Raw genomic sequence first — 18,933 nt, forward strand, 5'->3', positions numbered from 1 at the left:
ATTCCAATCACTCTCTAGCCATGTGTCCTCATTGTTTCAGGAAAAGCCAAAAATCTGGGGTGAAGCCTCTTGGTTTCCATGGTGCCTGCTTTGGGGCTGCAGCTCACATCTGCCCTCAGTGTGTCGTGAGCCCGCGGCCCTCGGGGTCCCCACCCACTTGGGCAGGGCCAGGGGGAGGTCAGCCACGTCCCCAGCGTGTGGCTTGTTAGGGTGAGGCTGAGACCTGCAGAGAGCAGGCCTGCTCCCAGCTGGACCACTGATCCTGTGCCCCACTCACCCCTCTACCCACAGCCTCGGCTTCCAGCCCCTGAGGGTTGCCCCTAACCCCGGAGAGCCCTCGCCACTTCCCTTCCTCCCACCCACCACTGACATCCAGGCCTAGCCAGCGCCCAAGGATTACAAAGTGGTGGAGGGTGAGTGCTCCTGGCCTCCCCAAGCCGCACAGATATACAGACCCCTGCCCCCCGAAACTCTCCCTTCCTCTCCATGCACCCACCTTATCTCACAGGCCACCCCCCTCGCCGGCCGGCCTTCCTCCCCAGCCTCCAAGCTCAGCCCTAAGCCCCCCCGTCTTGGGGTAGCTGTAACGGTCCGACTATGGCCCCCGGAAAGTTATGTTGAAGTCCTAAACCCTCTGGTACCTGTCAACGTGATTTTCTTTGGAAACAGGGTCTGTGCAGAGGTCATTAAGTTACAATGAGGTTATTAGGGTAGGCCCTACCCCAACAGAATTGGGATCTTTAGAAGAGGAAACACAGAGAGAAATTCACAGAGGGAAGAGAAAGCGAGGGAAGAAGGAAGGCCATGTGAAGACAGGTTGCAGATTGAGCCACACAGCCACAAGCCAAAGACTGTCAAGGGCTGCCCACAGCCGCCAAAGCCAGGCCTGAGGCACCAGACGTACCCTCCCTCAGAGCCCCCAGGAGGAAACCACCCTGCCCGCACCTTGACCTTGGACTCTGACTTCCAGAACTGTGAGACAACACATTTCTATTGTCTCAAGCCACCCGGTTCCCACTGCTTTGTCACAGCAGCTACAAGAAAGGGGTAGAGTAGCCTTTTCCACCAGACCCCACCGCACAGCCCCTGCAGGGGCTGGAGCCTCGACAGCATGACCAGGGTCTGGGTCCCTCTGCGGACACCCTTCTTAGCATCTGCGAACCCATTTAGCGTGTAACCACCGGTGACTCCTATCTCCCTGACATTTGTGGAACCTGAAACACCAACAAGCAGAGCAACGCGGCCAGGGCCGGCTGGTGTGCAAGTATAAACTGGGAGACCGGGCCGCCTCAGTCGGTAGAGCGTCCGACATTGGCTCAGGTCATGATCGCAAGGTTCACGGGTTCGAGACCCGCACAGGACTCTGTGCTGACCGCTCGGAGCCTGGAGCCTGCTTCGGATTCTGTGTCTCCCTCTCTGTCTGTCCCTCCCCCACTCACATTCTCTCTCTCAAAAATAAACGTTTAAAAGAAAGAAAGAAATAAACAAACTGGGATACTGAGCACTTGCTTTGCTGACCTCCAGGACTTCCTGCCCCTGCCTCCCCAACAACACAGGGACCGCCCCTTTGGTGACTCCCTCCCTGATAATGAAGATGCTCTGTCCCCTTCTAAGCCCCTCAGGCTGATATCCTCCCCTCACCCCTGCCTCTTGACATCACAGGTGCCATCCCCCCACCCCCGGGCACAGGGAAGGCTGTGTGCGGGGGCAGGTGTAGTACCTCGGCACAGATGCCCATGTAGTTGTAGACGCTGAGCGGGATCTTGGCTTGCTCCCCGCGGACCACGTAGGCGGGCAGGGTGAAGTCCACAAAGAAAGGCTTGAAGGTCTTCAGCAGGGCAGGCACGGCGACACCCAGGCCCCAGGCCTCGGACAGACCCACGGCCTCACCCACCCAGCTGGTGATGGAGTCCGGGACCCGCACGCTGAGCATCTCCTCGCCGGACGCGTCGCTGCGGAAGGATGGACAACCATGGGACCCTTTTCCAGGGCCGAGCTGAGGCAGCCAGGTGGGAATGCAGGGCTGCAGCTGGAAGGCCTGGGGGCCCAGGCAGGCGCCCCTGCAGCTCGGCAACAAGCACGCAGGCACAACGCGGCGTGTGACAGGAGAATGCCGCCCCTCGGCCCTAACTCAGGTAATGAGGCACACCAGTGGCTCTCAGGACAACGGTGGACCCACAGCAGTGCATGCTCCACCCAGTGTAGGGGGAGGGTCGAGTCATTTGGGGCTTGTGTCTCCCGGAAGTTACACCCAAGCCCTAACCCCCTGTACCTGTGAATGTGACCTTATTTGGGGAAACAGGGTGTTTGCCGATGAAATTAGCCAAGATGAGTTCATACTGGACGAAGGTGGGCCCCAACCTAAGGATGCGGGTCCTTATAAGAAGGAAATCTGGACACAGAGGAGGAGACCATGTGAAGACAGAGGCAACAGATGGGAAGGATGCAGCTAAAAGCTGAGGAGTACCAGAGCCCCCAGGGGCTGGAGGAGGCGCAGAAGGCTCCTCCCCTAGAGCCCCCAGGGGCTGGAGGAGGCCCAGAAGGCTCCTCCCCTAGAGCCCCCAGGGGCTGGAGGAGGCCCAGAAGGCTCCTTCCCTAGAGCCCCCAGGGGCTGGAGGAGGCCCAGAAGGCCCCTCCCCTAGAGCCCCCAGGGGCGGCGTGGCCCTGCCCACACCTTGATCTCGGATGCCTGGCCTCCAGAACTGTGAGACAACAAATTTCTGTTGTTTTAAACCATCCGGTCTGTGGTTCTTCGTGACAGCAGCCACAGGAAACGCATACAGTACCAAAAAAAAAAAGTACAACGTATCATCGATCATTTTTTATATTGATCGCATTTTGAAACAACCATGTTTGGGGATGTGTATCGGGTTGAATAAAATATAAGATTCAAACGAACTCCACCTGTTTCTTTTTGCCCTTTATAACACGGCACTAGGAAATCTGACGTTACGTATGTGGGGAATTGCAGATGTTATATTTCGAGCAGACGGTGCTGCTCACGATTCTCCCTGCCTTCACCCCGCCCCCACCCAACCCCCACCAACGGCACCACTGATCACGTTAGGATGGCTCGGGAGGGAACCTCTGTGGTCAACTTTGCATATCCAGGATGTCCTTTCCAGATTTATCGCAAACATTCGCTGCAAGAATCCTCTGCTCCTTACTCACCTGCCTGACCCCTGTCTGCTTCCCGGGAGCCTGACCCTGGCTGCGGCACATGGAGACCCCGCTGTCCATCAGGCCCCACAGGACCTAGGATACCTATCCTCACTTCTACGAGGGCCACACGTTGTCACCCTGTGACAACTCAAGTCAGCCTCTTCCCATGAAAAGTGGCAGAACTTTTACCAGCTTCATATGGGCACAGCCAACTTTTCTGTGGACGCTGGGTGCCACCAGCCTGCCCTTCAGGGGTATCTACTCTTCCTGGCCTGGCATCCTTGTCCCACAGACTCCTGCAGAGCCCGACCCTCGATTATAAATCTTTGTGTGATTTTTTTTTAGGCCTGACTACAGGCTGTTACAAAGGCTTTCCCTCGCAGGCCTCGGGGAAAGCCGCCCTCCCCACACCAGGCTTGTGGCCTAGCCAGTGTGCTGTGGTCTCTGAGGGGAACTGCAGTCAGGGACTCTGGGCCCCTGGCCAGCCATGCTTCTTCCATATTTGCCTTCCCAGCCCCAGTGTCTCCATTCGTAGCTCTGTGTGTTTTTGGGGATCTGCCTGGGCCCCAAGGTCATTAGGTATCTGAAGACCTCTGCCAAGGTCTCCTTCTCATGGGAGGAAACCTTGAAGGCATTTCTCCCACTTTGGCTCAGCACCCAGTACTTTCCCACTCTGAGCTCTCCTCCCCCCCATTCTGTAGGTGTCAGGGCCCGTAAAACTGCCAGAGCCGTTTGTCCAGGGCTCTCTCCATAGTGAGACGACCCCCATGGCTGATCCACCTGCAAGGTGTTCCGTTCTGTGGGGAAACCGGAACAGGGGGCGTCAGGCTACACTGCCACAGTAATGATGAAAGGGCTTCACCATTACTTTCACTATGGCTTCTCGTCATTGCTTGACTTGGCCACTCCAGCACCTGACAGCTCAGTTCTCCCTCTCTCCAGCTCAGCCTTGACAGCTCCCACCCATCCCACCTTTGTGCATCTCGACCCTTGAGCCTCATCAAACTGCTCAGAGTTACCTGCTTTCACAGTCATACCACACCTGGCTCTGCCCACCGACCTGGGGGCGCTCCCTCTGCCTGAAATAACCATGAAACAGCCACAAGAATGGGGGCTGCCCACCAGCCTAGCTGGGCTGTTGTGAGGGGCCTGGAGATGCACGGTGCACTGTGACTACCCCCAAAAAACTCACAGAGGGGAGGTGGGCATTACAGCCGAGGACAGAACATACTGGGCACTGGAACCAGGATACTGTCCCCAATCCCTACCATGTGCCCAGACAAGGTCCCTGCCTTGTGCTGCCTGCTATAAGGCACACAGAAAACAAAAAGCACAGTGATGGAAATAAGGCCCTCCTTATGAGCAATTACATTAAATGTAAATGGATAAATTCTGCAGTCAAAAAAGCAGAGATCGACAGAGTGAATTAAAAAACATGACCTGACTCTCTGCTGTCTACAAGAAACTCACTTTAGCTGCAAAGACAAAAAATAGGTTGGAAATGAAAGAATGGAAAAGATATCCCAGGCCAACTGTAACCAAGAGAAAGTAGCCGTGGCTATCCTGATACGAGACAAAATGGGCTCTAAGTAAAAAAAGAGTACATAAGAGACTAAGAAGGACATTAGATAGTAATAAAAGGTTCCATACAGCAAAAAGATACAATTACGAACACCTACACATCTAATAACAGACCACTGACATATATGAAACATACAAAAAGGGAAAGAACTGAAGCAAGAAATAAAAAGCTTACAATAATAGTTGGGGACTTCAGTAGCCTGTTCTGAATAACAGACTGAACAACCAGACAGAAGATGAGTAAGCAAGTAGAAGACTTAACACAATAAAGCAACTAGATCCAGAGGCATGCACACACGACAGTCTTCAAGCAAGATCATGAGTAAGGCCACAAATGAAGTCTCAGTAGATTTTGAAAGGCAGATATTATACAAAGTATCTTCTCTGACCACAATGAGACAAAATTAGAAATTAGTAACAAAAGTAGTAACAAAAGGAAAACCAGAAAATTTGCAAATCTGTGGAAATTCAAGAACACATTTTTTGATGTTTATTTATTTATTTCAAGAGACAGAGAGAGCATGAGAGCATGCATGCAAGTGGGGGAGGGGCAGAGAGAATCCCTAGCAGGCTCTGTGCTGTCAGCACACAACCCGACACAGGGCTCTATCTCACAAACCGTGAGATCACGACCTGAGCTGATGTAATCAACACATTCTTAATTGACCAATGGATCAAAGAAGAGATCACAAAGGAAATGTTAAAATAGTCAGAAATGAATGAAAACAAGATATAACACACTAAAACTTATGGGATGCAGTAAAAGCAGTGCTGAGAGGGAAATTTATAGCTATATATGTATTAGGGGCGCCTGGGTGGCGCAGTCGGTTAAGTGTCCGACTTCAGCCAGGTCACGATCTCGCGGTCCGTGAGTTCGAGCCCCGCGTCAGGCTCTGGGCTGATGGCTCGGAGCCTGGAGCCTGTTTCCGATTCTGTGTCTCCCTCTCTCTCTGCCCCTCCCCCGTTCATGCTCTGTCTCTCTCTGTCCCAAAAATAAATATAGCTATATATGTATTAAAAAAGAAGAAAGATCTTGGGGCACCTGGGTAGTTCAGTTGGTTAAGTGTCCAACTCTTGATTTTGGCTCAGGTCATGATCTCACGGTTCCTGAGTTCAAGCCCTGAGTTGCTGATGGTGCAGAGCCTGCTTGGCATTCTCTCTCTCTCTCTCTGTCTCTCTCTCTTTCTCCCTCCCTCTCTGTCTGCCTCTCCCCACTTGCACAAGCATGTGCACACTCTCTCTCAAAATAGATAAACTTTAAATAATAATAAAAAGAAAGATCTCAAATACACAACCTAATTTCACAACTTAAAGAACCAGAAAAAGAAAAACAAACTAATCCCAAAGCTAACAGAAGGAAGGAAATAATAAAAATTAGAGCAGAGATAAAGGAAATAGAGAACAGAAAAATAACAGAGTATCAACAAAACCATAAGCTGATTCTTTGAAAAGATCAATGAGACTGACCAACCTTTAACTAGACAGACTAAGGGAAAGAAAGAGAGAAGACTCAAGTTACTAAAATATGAAATGGAAGTGGGGACATTACTACCCATTCTGAGAAATCAAAAGATTATTTTAAAAAAGTACATAAAAAAGTACATAAACACCTATATGCCAAGAACTTGGATGATCCAGACGAAATGGGCAAATTACACAAATGCAAAACCAACCAAGACTAAATTACAAAGAAATACAAAATCTGAACAGACCCAGAACTGAACAGACCTCTAAAGAGATTGAATCAATAACCCAAAATCTCTTTACAAAGAAAAAGCCCCAGACCTGATGGCTTCACTGGTGAATTCTACTCAACACTTAGAGAAGAACCCTTGTGCACTGTTGGTGGGAATATAAAATGGTGCAGCTACCATGGGAAACACTATACAGGTTCCTCAAAACGATTAAACATATGGGGCGCCTGCGTGGCTCAGTCAGTTAACCATCCGACTCTCAATTCTCAGTTTCAGCTCAGGTCATGATCTCACGGTTTCATGAGCTCGAGACCCGCACCGGGCTCTGCACTGACAGGGTGGAGCCTGCTTGGGATTCTCTCTTTCTCCCTCTCTCTGTATGCCTCCCCCGTTCACGCTGTCTCTGTCTCAAACAAACAAAGAAACAAAAACCGATTAAGCACAGAATCACCATACGATCCAACAATTCCATTTCTGGGTATACACCCAAAAGAACCGAAAGCAGGGTCTGGAAGAGCTATTTGCACACCTGTGTTCATAGCAGGATTATTTCTAACAGCCGAAAGGTGGAAGCAAGAGCAATGTTACCTGGCCCCCCCAAAACATCCAGCACCCAGAAAATAGATACATTTGACACATGTGAATGATTACAGACAGACAGCTCATCTTAGATTTAGACCCCTGGAACTTGACGCAATTATCTGGATCTGTTCTGACCAGGAGTTAAGTCTTTCCATAACGGGGACACAAGCATCTGTGAAAGCAGTCTGAGGAACCCCCAGCTGTGAGCTCGGTTCTGTGATGACCACGTGCCATGGCATCTCGTGTCTAGAAGCTCCCCCCACCCCACCTGCTCAGCAGCAAGCCCACCCATGGCCCAGGGGCGTCTGACCCTTCATGCCTAACTAGTACCACTCGTGTTCTGACCCCAAGCATTGAAAGAAAAAAAACAGCCAATAGCATCTGGCAGGAATTTGGCACAGCAGGGCTTCTTCAAAAAGAACTAAAAGGGGGAACAAATGTGGAAAGGAAATGTGCTGAGGAAAGCAGCCTGTTTTGTGGGCAGGAGCTTGAGTCCCCTGAGGAGTGAAGAGGGGATGGAGGGGGGTGGGGTGGAGTTCACGTTCCAGGGAACTGTAATCGTTTTAATGAGCTCGTTACGCAAACAGAGCGGATAGAGTTACCCCAAGTGGGAGTTGTGAGAGGCACAAAGCCCCTGCATTTCATATTTCCTGAGCAGATGTCCGAAGCTGCAGCGGGATTTGGGGTTGACTTCATGGCTTTGAGTTTTTATGTGTTAGGAAAGGATGCCCAAAGTCTCACTCAGATGTTGATGTCAGATCTGAAAGCAAACCTACTGGGGGGCAATCTGGACTTGCACGAGTGCCCTTGAGTCAGCCTGCAAACACAACGAAGAAAAGGAATCTGACTGTACCTGATGTTGAGACAATGCCAAATCCATGTTTCGGGGAAGAAGGTCCTTTTCCTCTTCTCTGCTCTATGAAATTCGAAAAAGAAATGATTAAGTTTCCATGGGCGTAATGTAATTCTGCTACCTGGCAGGTTAACATCTACACAAGTAGAACGTTAACACGTTACTTCGTACCTGGAAAGGTTAACCTTCTACCCAGTTAGGGTGCAGTGTGTTAATTCTCTTGGCTGTCCATTAACATTCTACTTGATTAGGACGGAACGTGCTAACTCTTTTACCTGGCAGGGTTAACATTCTACTCGATTAGGACTAGTAGGAGTGAAGCATCAAAGGCTTGATAGAATCACCTTAAATCAACAGGCACTTCACATCCTGAGTTTAGAAGGGAAGAAGGGTCACAGGGACCATGCGTCACAGGGAAATACCCACGGAGACGATGGACTGGTTTGTCGGAGCAAACAGCCAAAATCTCCATCAAGAGGGTGACTGGGTTAATCAAATGGTAGTACAATCGTGCAGTGGGATGTTACACGTCAGTCTATAAGAGTGAGGTCAGTGCAGATATACTGATACGGATTGGTCTCTAAGGCTTATTGTTGACTTCAAAAAAGAAGGCACAGGGCCACCTGGGTGGCTCAGTCGCTTAAGTGCCCAACTTCGGCTCAGGTCATGATCTCATGGTTTGTGGGTTCGAACCCCACGTCGGGCTCTGTGCTGATGGCTCAGAGCCTGGAGCCTGCTTGGGATTCTGTCTCCCCCTCTCTCTGCCCCTCCCCACTCACGTTCTATCTCTCCCTCTCTCTCAAAAATGAATAAACATTAAAAAAAAAAAAAGAAGGCACAGCACAGTACTATAGTATTCACTCATTGTTTAAAAAAAAAATCCTTGTATATGCATGGAAAATTTCTAGAAGGATCTCTAAGAAATTACTGGCCAAAAAGGGGAATGGAGGGTCTAGAGGTAGGAGAGAAACTTACATTAAATTATATAAACTCTCACACTGCTTGAAAAAAATTTAAATCACTGCATATGGTTAAGAAAAATATCTTGTCTTCAGAATACAGATGTACAGATGGGTTATCCAATTACAAAAAGATATGAACACTTGCTTTTGAAGGCATTTGTTATGCCTTTGTGCAGCGGGATTTACAACTGCCTTTGTGGTTTGGGGTTTCAGAAAATTACTTTCATATCCACTCCAGGCCAAGCTCTTGGGGGTCCTGCTACACGGGAGTGTCAGGACCCCCAAGGCACTATCTGGTGGGTGGAGGCCCAGAGGCCAGTGTTACACCTCCCTCACCAACCACATCCTAGAATACTGCCATGTACCATATGGGGAGCCTGGTTTGCCCATGCTGTGATTTGGAGTTTGGAAACTAGGACCCTCCTGGGCCTGCCACACTCCTGCTAAGTGTGCGGCCCAGGCAGAAAGAACCCAGGAGAACAAGGTATCCAGGACCTCAGTCTAGGTAGAGGATGTGTGAAAGATGGAGAGGGCTTTTGGGGACAGGCTTGCCAGGGCTGGAGGTCTTCTCGGCCACTTCTGGCTTAGAACAAGGGCTGAGGGGTGTGGGGCCCACCCTCAGGGTCTCCAGAGAGGCAAGATGCTGAGCCACTACCGACCACACTGATGCCAGCCCCAGCCCTTTGGTTCTGTGCCCTTCTTGGAGTGGGTGGGAGAGAGTAGAGCTAAAGCCTGCCTCCCTAGTCCCAGCCCCTAAATCCAGACAGAATGGGAGCCAAGGTCTCCAGAACACTTCCCCTTCCCCAGCTGGCTGGTTGAGACCTGGGCTTGAGGAGGTAGTAAGAGAGACATCAGACAAAGGGGGTGGGAGAGAAAAGAGGGGAGACAGGAAAGGATAGGAGAGAGGAGAAAACAACACCTCCTATGAAACTAAAGTTTCCATGACTCCAGGGACAAAACCACAAATGCAGGGGAGAGATGGGAACTCTTCTCTGTCTCAGTCATTGATAAGTTAGCAAACAAACAAGAAGTGAGCAAGAGTATGGAGAATGTAGGCATCACCATCGATAGGCCTGACCTAAAGTATCCATAGAGAGCCCTGTACAGAATTGATGGGGGCTTAGATCTTCTTTTCAAGAAGACATGCACATTTACAAAAGTTGGCCACATAAAAAGTCTTCAAAGTAAGAACAGGACAACAGATAACACACAGACCATGTTCACTGGCCACAATGCATGTTTGCTACAAATTTATGAAAAACATTAAAAAATATTAATTAAAAAATATCAGTTGAAATTTTAAGAAGTGTCCACTTCTGCACAAGTCACAGCTCAAAAAGTTAGAACCTATTTGGAAAGAAGCAATAATGGAAACACTTCGCAACACAACTCAGGTGCTGCCAAAGCAGCACTCTTAGGGAAATTCATGCCTTTCAAAAGGCTTAAATGTGCAGAGTTCAAATAAGAGACTGAGAAGTATTACTTGGTGTCCAACTTGAAAAGGCAGAGAATTGAAGGTGAAAAGGGAGGAGAGAGGAAAAGAACGAAGAAGAGAGAGATACTAGAAGGAAGTTTCTAAGCAAAGTCCCTGGGAGAGGGAGGATCAAGCCCCAGCTTCCCTCCCCACCCCAACCCTTCTGTTCCAGGCAGTTCTGCTCCTGAGGTGCCTTCCTTTCTCTGCACCCCCAATCCCGTGCACTCGGGTGTGGTCAGGAACTGGGGAGGGGGGCTGGCATGCTTGGTTCCCGGGGTCACTACTAGGTCAGTAGTGACTTTGTCCACCAGGGGACACAGGGACATTTTTGGTTGTAACAACTGGGAGAAAGGGGTGCTATTGGCAACAGGTGGGTGGAGGCCAGAGATGTTGCTCAACACCCAGCCGTGCATGGACAGCCCCACCACAGAGAATGATCCAGCCCCCAAAGACCACAGTATGAGGCGAGACAGCCCTACTCAATGTGGCAATTACCTGGGGGGTTGTCTGGAGGACCCTGCTGCCGCCAGGCTCCCCGTGTGGGGCTGGAAGGCAGGGACAGCCTCATCGGTGTATAGGCCGCCATCTTGTCGGTGGTTCAGGCTCACCAGGTCGGTCATCACCACCAATCCCGTTTCCTAGGCAACAGACAGTGCCATGGATGGGATGGCCCCAGCAGTTCCATCACTGTGGGGTTACCAGCCCAACATCCTCTGCTCTGGGCTTGGTGACACAGGCTGAGGAGATCATGGGGCCCAGTGACCACGTAAGATAGAGCAGAGGGGAGGCCAGCATATCTGTGGCTCAGGCACAAAAAGCCACATGTATGACTCCACGGATATGAAACATCCGGAACAGGTAAATCCATAGGGACAGAAAGTAGATTAGCAGTTGCCAGGGGTTGGGGGAGGGGGCACAGGGAGCCACTACTCATGGGGATGCGGTTTCCTTTGGAAGGGATGAAAGCATTCTAGAATTAAGACACAGGTGCCAGTGGCACAACACCGTGAATGCCCTAAATGCCGCTGAATTGTGCATTTTAGAATGGTTTGTTTTCTGTTTGTTCTGTTCATTGTGAATTTCACAGTTAAAAAAAAAAAAAATCAGGGGCGCCTGGGTGGCTCAGTCGGTTAAGTGGCTGACTTCAGCTCAGGTCACGATCTCATGGTCTGTGAGTTCAAGCCCCGCGTCGGGCTCTGGGCTGATGGCTCAGAGCCTGGAGCCTGCTTCCGATTCTGTGTCTCCCTCTCTCTCTGCCCCTCCCCCGTTCATGCTCTGTCTCTGTCTCAAAAATAAATAAAAAACGTTAAAAAAAAAAAAATCAGTTGGCACCGTGCCTGATCTAGACCAGAGACGGACGGAGATTGGCAATTGTTGCTGTTATGATCTCTACCACTGCGCTAAATACAGGGGGCAACTAGACTGCAGGAAAGCCCCACCCCAGACTGACCAGCTCTGCTTTGGGAATAAGGAGTATAAAGTCAGTGACTCAGACTCAGAAGCAGCCCCCCCGCCCCGCCCCTTAATTCCAAGAGCGGCCAGGGCCCAGCAGTTCAAACTGCCAGGCGTTCAACAAATGTGTAACTGAAACATCGTTTGTTCCAGTACAGACATAGATGTGCATACAAATATATAGACAGATGTAGGCGTGTACTATTTTTTAGCTAATAGAGCAACGTGTTAATTGTGGGATCTACAGGCGGTGAGTATATAGGCATTTGTTCCTTTGTTCAACTTTTCTGTAGGTCTGAAAATTTCCCATAAAAAAAAAAAAACAAGAGGAAAAGGATGCGTTTTTAATGATTTTTATAATGGGGGCGGGGTGGGGGGGAAGAGCAGCCACAGATGGGCCGTGCATTCGAGTGGAGACCGCCAGCATGCTCATGGGGGCTGGCGGTATGATCTAGAATGATGCTTGTGTCTCCTGCACCCCCGGTAGCCCCCGGCGTCCGCAGCCCGGAAGGAGGGGGACGACGTGAGCCCCTTGAGAGCATGGCCGCCTGCTCCCAGCGTGATGGTTTTCCTCCCAGCAAAGCACCCTTACTACCTCTGCTCCATACCAAGTCCCAGTTATTGGTTGACACCCATAGCATTCTGCTCTGGTTGGCCTTGCAAATCAGGAGGGTCCGCTTATGAGCTTCCACTGGGGAGAATCAAACTAGTTCTGCCCCAATAAAAGTTTGGAAACCTCCACCCTGACCATCTCCGTATCTCGGAGTTCATTTGTTTCAAAGCGAGAGGAGCCTGGAAGGGGCGGTGGGTCTAAGACCATCTGTGCTTACGGCGAAGGCAGACCCGGAGTCCTTGGTGACGCCCCAGGGCCACGGGAAGATGGACGAACGCCTGCGCCGGGCTGCCAGTCCAGCCCACCAGAAGGACCCATCCTCCCGGGACACCCCGAAGGCATCAGAAACATCATACTCTTCCAATTCCCGGAAAACCTACAGGCAAAGGAGAACAGAGAGCAGTCAGCCGGAGGTTTCCTTTCAACCCAAACTGGCTCTCAGGGGTCTGGCTGCTCCTTCCGTGAATACCACTTCGAGACAATCTCAGGAGATGGGCGTTGGTGGCATTAGCCCATTCTAAAGATGGGCAGACTGGGGCTGGAAAGGTAGGACCTGTGGACAACGTTCTATTGCAAGAGTCTGATGAATTCGACTCTACGATCTTTCACTACAGCAATAAAGATTGGGTTCGATGGTGAGAGAAAGAACCTGGTTCACATGGGGGCTCTTCACTGACTGGAAAGGGAGAGACCCTCGTGGGGGTGCTGGAGCCTGGCACCAGAGGGCCCCACTCACCTGGGCCGGAGTCAGCTGAAACCCAGACCTGAGCAGGTAGACGCTCTTATCCACCGCAGTGACACACACACAGCTGCCCCTTGCAGCCCTGACCCGCAGGTCAACAACCTCCCCAGGCTGGGTCTCATTTGCTGAGTACGTCACTGAAACCTGGATCCGAACACAGCAGAGAGACCAGGAGCTCGGCCAGACTCTCCTGACTCACCCACCCACCCTCTCCGCCTGCCAAGGAGAACCGGTCTTGGCCAGCTCACTTGGGACCCTGGCCTTGCTGCCCAGGTGAGGACAAGGGCGGGAGGCAGAATGAAAGGAACAAGGCTGGTACAACTGGAACATTCTGCGCAGAGGAGGGGAGGGGAGAGATGGGGAGACAGGCACGGGCTGAGGGCATGCGGCAGCCAGCTTCAAAGGATGCAGGGAGAGGGGGCAGAAGGCTGAGCCCACTGCGGGGGACATGAGTGGTGTCCCTTAGATCTGGAACGCAGTGGGGACAGCTGACTGCTTTCCCTGCGTGCGATCGGTGGTGACTTCTGGAGGCAGTCCAGTAAAGATGCAACCTTGGCTGCAATTATTCCTGAAGGATCCTGCCCGGGATACCATTTGGGAGCCCGAGCGGCAGCTGCGCACGGCCCGGCGCGGACACCCTGGAGCCCCCAGCCCTCGGTGGCGCTTGCCTGTCCCCACTCCCCTGATTGGCCCCCCACGTTCTACCTGGTTCTCAAAGAAGCTCTCCACAGCAAACTGGAGGCTGTCGGCGACGCCTTCTCCGTTCTCCCTGACGTAGAAGACCAGCAGGCGGCCAAGGGGGGCCATGCTGGGGGTCACGGCCAGCCGGAGAGAAGTCACACACACGTTGACCTCAGCTGCTGGGGCTGGAGGGGGCTCTAAGACAAGGCAAAGGTGGGGAGAGGCGTGAGGACCCAGAACCCCACGACAGGGCCACCAATGCCCCAGGTTGCCCTGGGGATGACCTGGGGGTGCAGCGTGGAGGTGCTGGCCCAGGGCAAGGGCTCCGTGGACACTTGCACCACCTAGAAGGGAAGGGAAGGCCCAAAAGGATGTGGGTGTGTGATTCCCAGAGCACCATTCAGGCCAGCAGTTCTCAACTAGGACCGTGCTGCCCCCCAGGGGGCAGTTTTGGCTGTCCCGACTTGGGAGTGCCGCGGGCATCTAGCGGGGTTGGGGCCTTAGCGGGGTGGGGCGCCGGGGATGCTGCTCAGCCCCCTGCAGTGCACAGGACAGCGCCACCAATGGGAGAATGATCTGGCCCCAAACATCAGTAGTGCCGAGGGTGAGAAACTCTGCCTTCTCATGAGAGAGACCTTGTCTTCCTGTGTATGTATCTATGCACCTATATCTCTGTCTATGAACTATGAATTAATCTATGAATCTGAGTGTAAATCTAAGTATTTAGGGATCTATCTGTGGATCTATCTATCCATAAATCCATCTATCTATCTATCTATCTATTGATCTATCATCTATCTCTATCATCTACCTATCTTCCTATCTAATCTATCATATCTTCCTATCTATCTTCCTATCTATCTATCTATCTGATTCTCACCTACAGATGACTTCCCCTCAGGGACACTGCCAATGTCTGGAGACTTCTTAGGTCATCGTACTGCCTGTGGATAGGTTGCTACTGGCGCCGAACGGGTGGAGGCCGGGGATACGGCTCCATACCCCACTGCACACAGGACGGCCCCACCACAAATCGTCTGTCTTCAAGTGCCCCCAAGGCCCGGTTTGGGGATCCTGCTTCAGGCAGAAGGGCTGTGAAGGGGATGGGGCTGGGGAAGACCCAGGGGAGGTGACGGACATTGTAGTCAGCACACAGAGTCAAGGAGAGGAGGAGGGCTCCTAGGTGCGGTGGGGGGCGGGGGGGGGGTGACCTGGGCAGAGTCAGAGCAGCCACCGGCAGATGGCAACACAGTCCAGTGCGGGCCGGCGCAGGGGTCTAGCCTGTGGCTCGCCTCCCCCAGTCCCCTGCAGACAGGCGGTGAGGACACCCTCGAGAGGACGTCTCCACCCCCCCTGCGGCTGACCCCTGCCCATCCTCCTGGCCCGAGCCCCATCTCGCCTGGGACACACGCCCTCCGCCCTGAAGCAGGCACCTCTCCAGGCTGCGTCCTGCTCCCCCTTCCCGTCTGTCCCACCCCAGTGTCAGTGGGAACAGGGAACCCCAGCCTAATGGCCTGGCTCACCCGTCTCAAGAAGGTGCATTAAGCGAATCGGTTTCTCCGGGGCCGCCCGCCGGCTTCTCCGCTGGGTGAGGTGGGCGGGCTGCCGGCCCGAGAGCACGATGTTGCCCCGCGCGGCCACCTCGTAGTACAGGGTGAAGCTGCAAGGGCACGTGGACTTCACCGGGAAAAGCGCTTCCTCTCCGACCTGTGGGAGACATGCAGCACGGGGGGCCCTGCCTGGCACCCACGGCCCGGCACCCACGCCAGGCAGATGGCCGCTCTGGGGCCACAGGGAGGCTGGGATGGCTGCGGCAGGAGTGCTGGCCTCCCGGCAGAGAGCCGGGCATCCTGGCGCCGGCCGTTGTGCCCTGGGCGGCGGGGCAACTGTGCTAACAGCGTGGAGACTCTCGACGAGCTGACGGTGCAGGAACATGGCCCATGAGAGGTGTGGCCTTTGCCCCCCAGCTCCTGAGAGGCGATCTCCAAGCCTCTGAACTGTCCTGCCTGCCTGTCTCTGTTTACCTGAGGCCTCAGGCCACACCAGATACTGACAAGATGATTCGTGGGGGGCCGGGGGAGGGGTACCGGTCACACTCTGTCACTTTGACCTCTGGAGGGGCTGGGACTGAGGTCAGCTATGCAGGTGGTCGGCCAGGTCTGGGTGACTGACCCCGGTAAAAACCCCAGACGCTCAGCATTCCTGGTCATACGCCTGGTAAGGGTCTAGCGTCCGGGACGTATAAAGAACTCTCACAACTCAGCAATGTACAGACGACTTTCTAAAACTTAAAAACAGCAGGGGAAGCCGGATGAAGGATATACAGGATCTCTCTGCACCGTCTGAGCAACGCTTCTGTAAATCTAAAATTATTCTAAAATTTGAAATTAGGAGCACCGGGGTGGCTCAGTCGGTTAAGCGCTCGACGCATCTGCAGTGCGGGTTATGATCTCAGGGTTCGTGCGTTCAAGCCCTGTGTTGGGCCCTGCGCTGACAGCACGGAGCCTGCTTGGGGATCCTCTCTCTCTCCCTCTCTCTCTGCCCCTTCCCCACTTGCACTCCCTCTCTCTCTCCCTCTCAAAATAAAGAAACTTTAAAATAAAATAAAATAAAATAAAATAAAATAAAATAAAATAAAATAAAATAAAATAAGATAAAATAAAAAGTATGAGGGGCGCTTGGGTGGCTCAGTCGGTTAATGGTCCAACTTTAGCTCAGGTCATGATCTCAAAGTTTGTGAGTTGGAACCCCGCACCAGGCTCTGTACTGACAGCCCAGGGCCTGGAGCCTCCTCTGGATTCTGTGTCACCCTCTCTCTCTGCCCTTCCCCCGCTCCTGCACGCTCTCTCTCTCTCTCATATGGACACAGAAGAGCCAAACGCAACATGGGTGGCCACGGATCCCGAATGAAATGCGCACATGCCCACGCGTGCACACGCGCTCACATATACACGTGCATGCACATAGCCGCACATTACTTGCACACGTGTGCACAAGACTGTGGGCGTTCACGCGCAAGATAGAAGTCACATCCTGGGGACATCTTTGAAAATCTGAACACTGCCCGTGTTGAGTTAATGCAATTTTCTTAGATGTGACAATAGCTTTGAGGCCATGTTGAAGAACGTCCTGATTTTTAGGACGTATTATGCTCAAATATTTTAAGAGTGAAGCATCAGGATGTCTGTAACTCATTTTCAAATGCTGTAGCCAAAACAAAAGGGCTAAAGAAATAGATGAGTTGATGGGGTGCCTGGGTGGCTCAGTCAGTTAAGCATCCGACTTCAGCTCAGGTCATGATCTCACAGTTTGTGAGTTCAAGCCCCACGCCAGGCTCTGCGTGGACAGCTCAGAACCTGGAGCCCGCTTCATATTCTGTGTCTCCCTTTCTCTCTGCCCCTCCCCTGTGTGCTCTGTCTCTCTCTCTCTCTCTTTCAAAAACAAACATTAAAAAAATTGTTTTAATTAAAAAAAATAGATGGATAGATGGGTGGACAGGTACCTTGGACAGGTGCGTGGATGGGTGAGTGGGTGGATGCATGGGCAGAGGGCTGCATAGGTGGACAAGGGGGCAGGTAAGTAGGAGGACAGATGGACAGAAGCAAAATGTGAATTCATAAATCTAGGTGAAAGGCATAGGATTATACTTTTTTTTTTTACGATTTCTAAGTTTGTAAATAGTCACCTTATAAAAAGGCACTGAAACAAAAGTCCTCTTCTGTCTCAGATGTTAGGGGGCAGAAAAACGCATAACCTTCCTCTTCTCATGCACTAACCCCACGGCAACCCTAAAAGATAGGGGTGTCAAACCCATTTACAGAGCAGCAATCCCCCCTCCCCCGCCCTGCCTGGGCCTTCAAGCTGGAGGAAGGGGAAAGGGCCCTGACACAGAGCCTAGACTGGACCAAGCACGGCCACTCTTGCCTCAATGCCCTGAGGTTGCGCCCAGGGCCCCGGCGATGACAGTCGCGGGGGGGGGGGGGGGGGGGGGGGGCTGGAGCCAGCTGACCCGACTCTGGCAGGATGGAGATGTCCCTCCAAGAGGAAAGTCTGAGTGGCTCAGCCAGGTCCTTGCCTAATAGGAACAGAAGATCTCATCTGACTCTCTTATTCTCAAAACTCCCACAGTAGGCCACGAAGCCCCCAGAATGGGCCGCTCCGGCACCAGGATTCCTCTAAGCTGCATCCCAGGCACCCCCCACCCCTCCCCTGGTGGCCTTGGGCCTGAGCAGCGGCTGGTTTACAGGCCAGTAAGGCCTGGGAGCAATGCCGGGGAGCAGCTCACTCTGCAGCAGCCAGGCTCTGCCTGGGGCCTCTTGGTTGACGGAGTTAACAGGGTGCTTTACACTGTACACAAATGTGTATCTTATTTAATAGATGAGGGCTAAGCAAACTACAGTTCATCCATTCCGTGTAAGACACCGTCAAGCGAAAGAAGCCGATGTAAAAAGACTACACGCTGTATGGGGTGCCTGGATGGCTCGGTGGATGGGGCACCCGACTTTGGCTCAGGTCCTGATTTCATGGGCTCATGGCTTTGAGCCCTACATCCGGCTCTGTGCTGACAGCTCAGAGCCTGGAGCCTGCTTCCGATGCTGTGTCTCCCTCTCTCTCTCTGCCCCCTCCCCCCACCCCTGCTCACGCTCTGTCTCTCTCTCCTTCAAACAGAAATAAACACTAAAAAAAGAAGGCCACACGTTGTACGATTCCAGCTACCACAGTCTCCCCTGCAGTTACCGCTGTCAACAGCCTTCTGGAAATGGGTGATCCTCCTTTTTTATTTTTTTAATGTTTATTATTTATTTTTGAGAGAGATAGAGAGAGACAGAGTGTAAGCAGGAGAGGGGCAGAGAGAAAGGGAGACACAGAATCCGAAGCAGGCTTCAGGCTCTGAGCTGTCAGCACAGAGCCCGACGCGGGGCTCGAACCCACGAAACGTGAGATCATGACCTGAGCCGACGTCAGATGCTTAACCAACTGAGCCACCCAGGCGACCCAGGTGATCCTCCTGATGTATCATCAGAAGGTCAGGTGCAGCCTAATGCTTTGTCACAACGCCTGCATCACTCACCTTGATGTGGGAAACAAAGGCAGACTGAGGGCAAGTCACAAATTAATAACCTACCCCCCCCCCCCC

At 52.2% G+C, this 18,933-nt stretch overlaps 1 protein-coding gene across 7 annotated transcripts in view; it reads right to left on the reverse strand.

Annotated features, from left to right (window-relative positions):
• CPAMD8 (C3 and PZP like alpha-2-macroglobulin domain containing 8) overlaps positions 1-18,933 on the reverse strand; it is an 83,148-nt gene that overhangs the window by 38,309 nt on the left and 25,906 nt on the right. For 6 of the 7 annotated variants that reach the window (XR_008420671.1, XR_008420672.1, XR_008420670.1 and 3 more), the window contains exons 14-20: positions 15,320-15,503; positions 13,821-13,993; positions 13,110-13,259; positions 12,591-12,749; positions 10,804-10,946; positions 7,873-7,935; positions 1,721-1,952 (exon numbers count right to left, since the gene is read on the reverse strand). Coding sequence is in view for 4 of the 7 variants with exons in the window: in XM_053898467.1 (XP_053754442.1) it covers positions 1,721-1,952; positions 7,873-7,935; positions 10,804-10,946; positions 12,591-12,749; positions 13,110-13,259; positions 13,821-13,993; positions 15,320-15,503 (1,104 nt within the window). In the remaining 3 variants the exon portion in view is untranslated. The remainder of the gene's footprint in view (positions 1-1,720; positions 1,953-7,872; positions 7,936-10,803; positions 10,947-12,590; positions 12,750-13,109; positions 13,260-13,820; positions 13,994-15,319; positions 15,504-18,933) is intronic. The other variant, XM_053898469.1, reaches the window with a different exon arrangement.

Source organism: Panthera pardus, unplaced genomic scaffold, assembly GCF_024362965.1.
Source record: "Panthera pardus isolate Hobbes unplaced genomic scaffold, ASM2436296v1 HiC_scaffold_8, whole genome shotgun sequence".
In the NCBI taxonomy this organism is placed as follows: Eukaryota; Metazoa; Chordata; class Mammalia; order Carnivora; family Felidae; genus Panthera; species Panthera pardus.